Source organism: Manacus candei, unplaced genomic scaffold (genome assembly GCF_025592945.1).
Source record: "Manacus candei isolate 608988 ecotype Guabito, Panama unplaced genomic scaffold, ASM2559294v1 h1tg000250l, whole genome shotgun sequence".
NCBI lineage: Eukaryota > Metazoa > Chordata > Aves > Passeriformes > Pipridae > Manacus > Manacus candei.
In genome coordinates this window covers 1-11,214 of record NW_026138298.1, presented here as the reverse complement: position 1 = coordinate 11,214, position 11,214 = coordinate 1, and the positions used below count along the sequence as shown (strand labels likewise).

The following is an 11,214-nucleotide window of genomic DNA, read 5'->3' as shown; positions in this document are numbered from 1 at the left end:
AAACACCGGGGGGTCCCAAGAGGGCCCAAGTACCCCCTTTAGCAGCCCCGCGCCCGTCCCACGGCCTCAGCCCCCTCCAAAAGGGGTAGAACCTCACCCCCCGTGACCCCGAAAGGTGCAAGGGCACTGAGCCCCCACAGACGGGCCTGGGGACCCCCCCTGCCTGCCCTGGGGAGGGTGGGGGGGGATGAGCCCCCCCACGAAGAGACGGGGCCAGGGGGCTGCTGAACATCAGTTTAATAACGGGGAGCAGGGGGGTGTCGGGGGGCAGCACCTCCGGCCTCGTCCCTTTCCCCCCCTTCCCGGGGTGCTGGTGGGGGGGGGGGGGGCAGGATGCTCGGGGAGGGGCAGGAGGCAGACTGGGGGACCCCCCACTTCCCATCCCCAAACACCAAAATCCCACGGGGGGAAAAGAAAGCGGGGGAGAGACCCTACAAAAAATAGGGACCCCCCCCAACTTTTTCCAACCCCCCTTTCCTCCCAGTCCTCCCCGCAGCTGTAACTATGGGGGGGGGGGGGGGCTTCACACCCCCCTCCCCCAAAAGCCGAGGTTCCTCCCGCGGCGTCCAGCGCTGTGTCCCCCTCCCCTCCCCCCGGGCCCTGCAAGCAGGGAGGGGGGGGGGGGTCCCCCAAAAAATACAACCCCCCGCCATGCACCGAGAGGTCCCTGGGGGGGCTGGGGGGGGTTCGGGGCGCAGTCCTGGGGGTTCAATATCAACTCTTGTCGGCGTTGGGGTCTCTGTGGCGGGAGGTTTTCATGGTCTCCAGGTACTCCTGCTGCGACACGGCCAACACCGACGCCAGGATTTCGTCGTCCTCCCAGTCGTTCAGGCCTGGGGCGGGGTGAGGGGGGGGGACACACACACACCCCAAAAAATCGGGGAGGGGGTTTGGAGTTTGAGGAGGGAGTCGATCCCACAGTGCCTCCCCACCCCGGGGACCCCTCCTGTCCCCCCCAGAAACCACCCACACCCCCCCCCCAGACGTGGTGGGGCTCGGTGACCCCTGAGCAAAAGCCAAAGGGGCTCCTCCCGAATTAGTCGCCGAGTCCAGCCCCAAAACTGCAGGGAAAAGGGGTAAAACCCTCCCTTTTCCCTCAAATCCCAAGCGCTGAGGCCCCAAAACTCACGATCGAAGTTTTGGCCCGACACCCCCAGACAAAAAGATTCTCTCCCTAAACAGCATCAACCCCCCCTCCCCCAGAACAACCCCCCCAAAAACCTCCCTCCTCCGAGCCCCCAAAATTGCAGAGAAAGGGAGTAAACCCTGCCCATGGGGATCTTTTCCCCCCAACTCCAAGTGCTGAATCCCAAAAACTCAGGATCACCCCCCCAAAGTTTCGACCCGACACCCCCAGACCTAAAATTCACCCCTTAAACCTCATCATACCTCCCCCCACTCTAAATCTCCCCCCACCCCTAAATCCACCCCCCCAAGCCCTCAAAATTACAGGAAAAGGGGGTAAAACCCCCTCCCCAGGGGGATCTTTCCCCTCAAACCCCACAAAACTCAGGATCACATCCCCCAACCCCCCCTGGAATTTTAACCCCAGACCTAAAATTCTCTTCCCTCAACATCAATCACCCCCTAAAAGCCTCCCCTCGCCCCAAAATCCCCCCCCCAGCCCCCCCTGCTCACCGAAGGCTGTGGGGGACATTTGCTGCATGATGGCCCTGCACTCCAGGGCGGGGTACAGGGACACCAGAGGGGGGGTGGCCTGGCCCCCCCCTGCCCCCAGCTGGCTGCTGGTCCCTGGGAGGGGGCAAAGAGGGGGGCTTTGGGCTCCAGGAACCCCAAACCCACAAACAGGACCCACCCACATCCATCCCCCTGCCCCTCCAAGACCCAGTCTGAGGGGCCCAGCACCCCAAAAGTTCCCAGTACCCCCTCCCCAGTCCCATATTTGGGGGTCCCTCAGCTCCTGCCACCCCGGAGTGTCCAGGGTGGGCCCCCCCCTCAAGTCCCTTTTGCACCCAGTTAACCCCCCCAGCACCCACAGCCCCCCCCGCACCCTATAGCACCCCCTAACACCCAGTTAACCCCCCCAACACCCACAGCCCCCCCAGCACCCTATAGCACCCCCTAACACCCAGTTAACCCCCCCAGTACCTCATAGCCCCCCCCTTTCAGTCCCTCCAGCATCCCAGACCACCCCCTGACACCCAGGATTATCTCCTCAGCCCCAGAACACCCCCTTTGGGCTCCTCAGCACCCCCCAAACCCCCCATAACACCCCCTTTGAGCCCCCCAACATCCCATAACACCCCCTTTGGTCTCCCCAGCACCCCCCAAGCCCCCCAAACCCCCCATCCCCGCCTTCCCCCGTTGGTCCCCTCACCCACCTGGCGCACAGGGCGAGGGGGGTTTTCCGGCCGGGGGGGCTCCGGGGGAGGGGGGTTTGGGGCCGGGCCCCTCGGGGTGCAGCCCGGGGTGCTCTGGGGAGGGGGCTGCGCTGCGGGGTCGGGGCGAGCGCCCGCTCCACTCCTCCAGCCCGCTGGCCGCCGCGGCCGTGGCCGAGCTGCACGTGGCGCTGGCCTTGCGGGGCTGCGGGACACGGGGACAGGGGTCACCTCGGGGGCACGGGGACACCTCGGGGACATGGGGACACAGGGACAGTGGGGTCACCTCGGGGACACGGGGACAGCGGGGTCACCTCAGGGACACGGGGACACCTCGGGGACACGGGGACAGGGGGACACAGGGACAGGGGGTCACCTCGGGGACAGGGGGACACAGGGACAGTGGGGTCATCTTGGGGACACGGGGACGGGGGACATGGGGACAGGGGGACATGGGGACAGGGGGACATGGGGACAGCGGGTTCACCTTGGGGACATGGGGATAGCGGGGTCACCTCGGGGACATGGGGACAGGGGGACACGGGGACATGGGGACAGCGGGGTCACCTCAGGGACAGGGGGACAGCGGGGTCACCTCAGGGACACGGGGACACCTCGGGGACAGGGGGACACAGGGACAGCAGGGTCACCTCGGGGACAGGGGGACAGCGGGGTCACCTCAGGGACACGGGGACACCTCGGGGACAGGGGGACACAGGGACAGCAGGGTCACCTCGGGGACATGGGGACAGCAGGGTCACCATGGGGACACGGGGACAGGGGGACACGGGGACAGGAGGACACCTCAGGGACAGGGGGGTCACCTCGGGGACAGGGGGACAGCAAGGTAACCTCGGGGACATGGGGACAGGGGGACACAGGGACAGGGGGACACGGGGACAGGGGGTCACCTCGGGGACAGGGGAACACGGAGACAGGGGGGTCACCTTGGGGACAGGGGGACATGGGGACAGGGGGTCACCTCGGGGACAGGGGGACACAGGGATGGGGGGACACAGGGACGGGGAGGTCACATCTGGGACAGGGGGACACGGGGATGGGGAGGTCACCCTGGGCAGGGGGACATGGGGACAGGAGGATCGTGGTGATGGAGACACCAGGACTTGAGTAGGACAGGGATGGGGACACCAGAAATCGGTGGAGACAAGGATGGGGACACCAGGGGGTGGTAGGGACAGGGATGGGGACACCAGGGGTTGAGTAGGACAGGGATGGGGACACCAGGGGTTGAGAGTGACAGGGACACCAAGGTTTAAGGGTGACAGGGACACCAGGGGTTGGTGGGAACAGGGAGGGGGACACCAGGGGTTGAGTAGGACAGGGATGGGGACACCAGGAGTTGAGTAGGACAGGGATGGGGACACCAGGGGTTGAGTAGGACAGGGATGGGGACACCAGGGGTTGAGTAGGACAGGGATGGGGACACCAGGGGTTGAGTAGGACAGGGATGGGGACACCAGGGGTTGGTGGGGACACCAGACCCCTGTCACGGGGGTCCCTGTCAGGGCTCGGGGGGGGTTCTGGGGTCCCACCTGCCGTGCCTGCTTCTCCTGGTCACGCAGCCACTGCAGGTAGGACTCCCGGGCCACCTGCTCCTCGATGGCCTCGTTGGTGGCCTCCCAGTCGGTGGCTCGTTTCTTGTCCTCCAGCATCTGTTGCTCGATCCACGACTCTTCCGACGTCTTGATGGCGCTTTTCATCAGCGACTGCTCCGCCAGCTGACACGGGAGGGAGGGGCCGGGCTTGGACACGCCCCCATGGGACACGCCCTCAGGAAGGCTCCGCCCCCAGGTGCAAATGGGTGGGGTCACACCGGGCCACACCCCCCAGCAGGGAGGCTCCACCCCTCTGGCACACCTGGTGTGGGCGGGGCTGCACCCACCCCTGTGCCAAGGGCCCGTTGGGACAATGTGTAGCCACACCCCCACCTGCAGGCCACGCCCCTGAGCAGCTCACAGATTGGCTGGGGTAAGGTCAGAGCTGACCACACCCCCAATAAGCCACACCCCTCCCATTCAGGCTCCACCCCCTGGAGGCCCCACCCCCGGGGCAGGGCCACAAAGCCACACCCCCAGGTCCAAATAAGGACCTGGAGGCGGAGCTAAGTGTGGCCACACCCCTTTCATGGCCCTGCCCATATAGGGAGGGAGGTGAGGGAAGGTCAGGGAGGAACCCCTGCACGGGGGGGGGGGGAGGGGGGGGGGGGGGGGGCGGCCCTCCCACCCCACAGCAATGGGGGGCCCAGGGCCCCTCCCAGCCCCCTCAATCCCACCTACCCCCGGTTTGAAGGAGGGCAACCCCAGACCCCTCCCAGCCCCCTCAAAGCCCACCTACCCCTGGTTTGAAGGAGGGCAGCCCCCTCCCCAGCCCCCCCAATCCCACCTACCCCCGGTTTGAAGGAGGGCAGCCCCCTCCCCAGCCCCCCCAATCCCACCTACCCCCGGTTTGAAGGAGGGCAGCCCCAGCCCGACGCCGATGGTGGCCTTGTTGGGGTTGACCACGGAGTTGTAGTGGATGTTCCGGTGGTAGCTGACCCGGATCGGCTCGTCCTCGTTGTGCTGGATCCCGTGGAACGTGTTGATGGGCTCTGCGGGCACGGGGGGCACCCCACTGATCCATGGGGACCCCCAAAATAATGCCCAGGCACCCCTTAACCCCCCTACAGATACGTTGGGGACCCCCAGAACAGCACCAGGGCACTCTCTGACCACCCCACTGATCCATGGGGACCCCCAAATAATGCCCAGGCACTCCCCATTGCTCCGTAGGGACCCCCAGAACAGCACCCGGGCACTCCCTGACCATCCCACTGCTCCATGGGGACCCCCAAAATAATGCCCAGGCACCCCTTAACCACCCTACAGATATGTTGGGGACCCCCAGAACAGCACCAGGGCACTCCCTGACTACCCCACTGATCCATGGGGACCCCCCAACAGCACCCAAGGGCCCCCAGGAACCCCCCAACCACCAGTGCAGGACCCCTCTCTGCTGTCCCCAGTGCTTTGGGACCCCTGTGGTGCCTCAGGGACCCCCTTCCCACTGTCCCTGTGCTTTGGGACCCCTGTGGTGCCTCGGGGACACCCTCCCTGCTGTCCCCAGTGCTTTGGGACCCCTGTGGTGCCTCGGGGACCCCCTTCCCACTATCCCCAGTGCTTTGGGGGCCCCTTCCCTGCTGTCCCCAGTACTTTGGGGATCCCTTCTCTGCTGTCCCCCATGCTTTGGGGACCCCATCTCTGATGTCCCCCATGCTTTGGGGGCCCCCTTCCTACTGTTCCCCCGTGCTTGGGTGCCTTGGGGACCCCCTCCCTGTTGTCCCCAGTGCCTCGGGGACCCCCTTCCCACTGTCCCCCATGCTTTGGCACCCCTGTGGTGCCTTGAGGACCCCCTCTCTGCCATCCCCCATGCTTTGGCACCCCCGTGGTGCCTCAGGGACCCCCTCCCTGCTGTCCCCCGTGCTTTGGGGACCCCCTTCCCACCGTCCCCCATGCTTTGGTACCCCTGTAGTGCCTCAGGGACCCCATTCCTGCCGTCCCCCGTGCTTTGGGGACCCCCTTCCCACTGTCCCCCGTGCTTTGGCACCCCCGTGGTGCCTCAGGGACCCCCTCTCTGCCATCCCCCATGCCTTGGGGACCCCCTCCCTGCTGTCCCCAGTGCTTTGGCACCCCTGTGGTGCCTTGAGGATCCCCTCTCTGCCGTCCCCCGTGGTGCCTCGGGGACCCCCTCTCTGCCGTCCCCCGTGCTTTGGCACCCCCGTGGTGCCTCAGGGACCCCCTCTCTGCTGTCCCCCGTGCTTTGGCACCCCCGTGGTGCCTCGGGGACCCCGTCCCCGCCGCCCCAAGCCCCAGGGGAGGTGCCAGGCCACGCACCGGTGCCGTACTGGTAGACCTCGACGGGGCGGTTGTACATCTCGGCCATGGCCTGCATCTCGATGTGGTTCCCGTGGCAGGTGCTCTTCCGCTTCCGGTTGATGTAGGTGGTGAAATCCTCGGTCACGTAGTTGGAGAAGTAATCGGCGTTTTTCATCTGGGGGGGGCACGTTGGGGACGTCACGGGCACGGGGGGGACACATTGGGGATTGTCACAGGCATGGGGGGACGCTGGCGATGTCACGGGCACGGAGGGGACACATTGGGGATGTCATGGGCATGAGGGGGGTGTTGAGGATGTCACGGGTACGTTGGGGACATCACTGGCATTGGGGACACATTGGGGATGTCACAGGCACAAAGGGGACACTGGGGACATCACGGGCATGGGGGGACATTGGGGATGTCACAGGCACAGGGGGGATGTTGGGGATGTCACAGGCATGGAGGGGACATTGGGGATGTCACGGGCACAGGGGGACATTGGGGATGTCACAAGCACAGGGGGACATTGGGGATGTCACAGAGATGGGGGGATGTTGGGGATGTCACAGGCATGGAGGGGGACATTGGGGATGTCACAGGCACAAAGGGGACATTGGGGACATCATGGACGTGGGGGGTTGGGGATGTCACAGGCATGGGGAGGATGTTGGGGACATCACGGGCACAGGGGGACATTGGGGATGTCACGGGCATGGGGGGGGACGTTGGGGATGTCACGGACACAGAGGGACGTTGGGAATGTCACGGGCACAGGGGGGATGTTGAGATTGTCACGGGCACGGGGGGACATTGGGGATGTCATGGGCACGGGGGGGATGTTGGGGATGTCACGGGTACGGGGGGGACACCACGGGAGCCCCCGGGGTGAGGAGGGACATGGGGATGGCAGGGCAGCCCCAGGGACACTGGGGACACGAGCTGGGGGGCCTTGGGGACACTGGAAGACCTCTGGGAACACGAGTGGGGGGCCTTGGAAACACTGAGGAGCTCTGGGGACATGAGTGGGGGGCCTTGGGGACACTGGGAGAACTCTGGGGACACTGGGGGGGATGGGGGAGCAACAGCAGCCCAGTCCCACCCAGCACACAGAGCACCATCCCAGTCCATCCCAGTGTATCCCTGAGCAGCCCAGGCCCCTTCCAGTCCATCTCCAGTGGCTCACGGTCCATCCCTGCACCCCCCAGAACGCTCAGCTGTCCCCCAGTGCCCTCCCAGTGCCCTCCCAGTGCCCCCAAGTCCCCTCCCCAGTGACCACCATGTACCTCAGTGCCTCCAGTCCCCTCCCAGTCCCCTCCCAGCACCCTCCCAGTGCCCCAAGTCCCCTCCCAGTGACCATCATGTATCTCAGTGGCCCCCCAGTTCCCTCCTAGTCCCCTCCCAGTGCCCTCCCAGCATCCCCCATGTACCTCAGTGCCTCCAGTCCCCTCCCAGTACTCTCCCAGTGCCCCCCAGTCCCCTCACAGTAACCACCATGTACCTCAGCATCCCCAAGTCCCCTCCTAGTCCCCTCCCAGTGCCCCCCAGTCCCCTCCCAGTGCCCCCAGTCCCCTCCCAGTCCCCTCCCAGTAACCACCATGTACCTCAGCATCCCCAAGTCCCCTCCTAGTCCCCTCCCAGTGCTCCCCAGTCCCCTCCCAGTGCCCCCAGTCCCCTCCCAGTGACCACCATGTACCTCAGCGCCCCCCAGTCCCCTCCCAGTGCCCCCCAGTGCCCCCCAGTGCCCTCCCAGTGCCTCACCAGGTAGTCCATGCAGTGCTTCCTCACCACCTCGTGCATGTCCTGGTCTCCGTACACCTGATCCGCTGAGGGAAGGGGGGGGGGACACACAAAGGGACAGTGAAGGGGGGGTGCCAGCCCCGTGCTGGGCTTTTGGGGGGCTCAGGAGGGAGGAGGGGGGGTCTGGGGCTCACCCACGGCCCGGAACAGGCAGGCCCCGTCCTCCTTCATGCGCTTGATGATGAAGCCTTTCTTCTCCCGCAGCGCCTTCTCGAACCGGTGCTCCTGCTGGAGACACAGCCGGGCTCGGGGGGGGCTCAGGGGGGCTGGGGGGGCTCAGGGAGGGGGGGACACGACCCCCGTGTCGTGGGGGGGGAGCGCAGGAGGGCCCAGGTGACACTGGGAGGGCGTGGGGACAAGGGGGAGCCAGGAGGGCTACGTGGGGGTATCTCTGGGGAGGGGGGAGTACACACGGGGGGGGGGGGTAAGGGAGATCTGAGGGGGGTTTACAAGGGGGGTCCCAGGGTGGGTGCATGAAATGGGGATAAATTGGGGGTCCTGGGGGGGTTACAGGCAGGGGAGACAAGGGGGGGTCCCAGGGTGGAAATGGGGACAAATAGGGGGTCCTGGGGGGGGATACAGGCAGTGGGGACAAGGGGGAGGGGTCCCAGGGTGGAAACGAGGGATCTTGGAGGGGGTTACAGGCAGTGGGGACAAGGGGGGGGTTTCAGGGTGGAAATGGGAACAAATGGAGGGTCTTGGGGGGGTTACAGGCAGTGGAAACAAAGTGGGGGTCCCAGGGTGGAAATGGGGACAAATGGGGGGTCCTGGGGGGGGTTACAGGCAGTGGGGACAAGGGTGGGTGGGAACATGAAATGGGGACAAATGGAGGGTCTTGGGGGGTCACAGGCAGTGGGGACAAGGGGGGGGTCTCAGGATAGAAATGGGAACAAATGAGGGAACTTGGAGGGGTCACAGGCAATGGGGACAAGGGGGCGTCCCAGGGTGGAAATGGGGACAAATGGAGGGTCTTGGGGGGGTCCCAGGCAGTGGGGACAAGGGGGGGGTCCCAGGGTAGGCACATGAAATGGGGACAAGCAGGGGGTCCTGGGGGGGTTACAGGCAGAGGGGCCAGAGGGGTCCTGGGGGTGGAGTTTACAGGGGGGGGTCCCAGGGTGGGCACATGAAATGGGGACAAATGGGGGATCCTGGAGGGGTCGCAGGCAGTGGGGACAAGGGGGGAAACACCCAGCAGGGACAAGGGGGGATCCAGGGGACACGAGGGTACGGGTAGTGGGGAAAGGGGGGAATGCCAGGGGAGATCCTGCAGGGGTACAAACAGGGGGAACGAGGGGAATGGCAGGGAGGGCACACGCAGCAGGGACAGAGGGGGGTCCCAGGGGGGGCACCCACAGGGGATCCTGGAGGGTGAACACCCAAAACGGGAACAAAACCCTTGCCTGACACACGCAGAACTGAGGGGAAGGGGTTGACACCTCGGGGGGGGGACACCCCCAAACCCCCTCAGGTTATCCCGGTGTCCTTCTGCCGTCCCCCCCCAACTCTCCCCCTTCCCCGGCCCCCCCGGTCCCCGCACCTGCTCGGCCGTGGCCGGGTCCATCTCCACCCTGCCGGCCTCGTACTCGTCCTCGCTGTTGTAGCCTCCTCCCGCCTCGTCGGGGCCGGGGCTGCCGCACCCGGGGCCCAGCCCCAGCCCCAGCCCGATCCCTCCGGGGCCGGACCCTCCTCCGGGCCCTGCGCTGGGCCCGGCCCCGCCTCGCCTCCGCCTCTTGCTGTGCCCGGGGCCGCCGCCGCCTCCGCCGCCGCAGCCGGGCCCGCGGGGCTCGGGCAGCCCCAGCGCCGCCGCCTCCAGCCCCAGCAGCGCCGCGGGCCCATCCGCCGCTCCGGGCCCGCCGCTGACGGGCCCTCCAGGCCCGGCGGGTGGGGGCGAGCCCGCGGCTCCGGATAGCCCTGCCCAGCCCCGCAGCGGCGGCGGCGGCGAGGCTCTGGGCCGCGGCCCCCCCACGCCGGGACCCCCGGGCTCTCCGACGCCGCCGGGGCCGCGCTCGGGACCCGCGTCCGCGCCGCGATCGGCGCCCGCGTCCTGGCACGAGTCCGCGTCGCCGTCGGGCGCCGGCACCGGCTTCTTCTTCGGGAGGATCGTCATGGCCGGGCGCGCATGAGGGGGAGGGGGGGGCTCCGGTGTGTGCTGGGGGGGGGGAACCGGGGAGGCCGCGCGACCGCGCGGGTCGGGAGGGGGGGGGTTCGGGGCGCTACCCACGCGGTGCTGGCGGTGTCGGGGCCCGCTCGGGGCGGGGGCTCGCTCGGGCCCCCCCGCGGGAGGCGGCGGGGCCGGCGCTGAGGGGCAGCGGGCGCTGCGGCCGCCGGGCCCGTGTCAACATCAACAGCGGCGGCCCCTGACCCCGCGCGCGCTTCCGCCTCGCCCGCCGCCCGCCGCGCCATTGGCCGGCGCGGGGCCGAGCGGCGCCCCCATTGGCTGAGGGCCGCGCGGGAAGTCCCGCCCACCCCACCTTCTTCCTCCCCCTCCCAGGCCCGCGGGGAAGGGGGGAGAGGCGGGACCGGCGTCGCCATGGCGACGGCGCGGCCGCGCGGCGATTGGGCGCGTAGGGCGTGGGGGCGGGCTTAAGGGGAGCGAGGGTGCTGATTGGCTGCCGCGCGGGCTGTGGCCTGTCCGTCACTGACGAAGCGGTGACAAGGCCCCGATTGGACCAAGGCTTAGCCCCGCCCACCCCGCCTTCCCATTGGCTGCGGCGCGCGACCTAATTTCCCATTGGCTCAGACGCGGCGGAGGCGGGGCCGATACCATAAGCCACGCCTCCTGTATAACCACGCCCAATTAGTTGTCAATCTCCCGCCGGCTCCGCCCCCTCCCCTTCTTCCCACGGGGTCCAACCCGGGAACCCAAATTCGGGACCCCCCTCGGCCCCACTCCAGCACAGACCCTCGGCTCTGTTTCCATCTCCTTTATTAAAACACATGACAGACCCCTCACACTGTGGGTGGGACCCCCTTACACTCCTCAGGAATAAGAGTAGGACCCCCCTCATGCCCCTTGGGAACAAGGGTGTGACCCCCCTCACACCCCTCGGGAATGAGGGTGGGACCCCCCCTCACACCTCGGGAACAAGGGTGTGACCCCCCTCACACCCCTCGGGAATGAGGGTGGGACCCCCTCACACACACTCTTGGGAATACGGGTGGGACCCTCGGATAGCGGGTGGGACCCCCCGACCCCCTCTATC

The 11,214-nt window shown here is 67.3% G+C and overlaps 1 protein-coding gene and 1 long non-coding RNA gene across 3 annotated transcripts; both read right to left on the bottom strand.

The window, feature by feature from the left end:
• Positions 1–222: 222 nt before the first annotated feature.
• OTUD5 (OTU deubiquitinase 5) lies at positions 223–10,392 on the bottom strand. 2 transcript variants are annotated; one of them, XM_051775073.1, is made up of 9 exons: positions 9,549–10,392; positions 8,146–8,239; positions 7,973–8,037; positions 6,230–6,386; positions 4,799–4,947; positions 3,893–4,078; positions 2,343–2,544; positions 1,639–1,752; positions 223–833 (listed from the first exon to the last, which is right to left on the bottom strand). In XM_051775073.1, exons 1-9 carry the CDS (start codon positions 10,116–10,118, stop codon positions 715–717), a joined length of 1,656 nt encoding a protein of 551 aa, XP_051631033.1. In that variant the 5' UTR covers positions 10,119–10,392; the 3' UTR covers positions 223–714. The 2 variants fall into 2 exon arrangements, with proteins under 2 accessions (XP_051631033.1, XP_051631034.1); XM_051775074.1 differs by having other exon boundaries at positions 8,146–8,236; positions 9,549–9,790.
• A 528-nt stretch (positions 10,393–10,920) lies between these two features.
• On the bottom strand, positions 10,921–11,182 carry LOC127464648 (uncharacterized). Its single transcript, XR_007901498.1, has 2 exons — positions 11,089–11,182; positions 10,921–11,056 (listed from the first exon to the last, which is right to left on the bottom strand). It is a non-coding gene; the product is annotated as an uncharacterized LOC127464648 (long non-coding RNA).
• Positions 11,183–11,214: the final 32 nt, after the last annotated feature.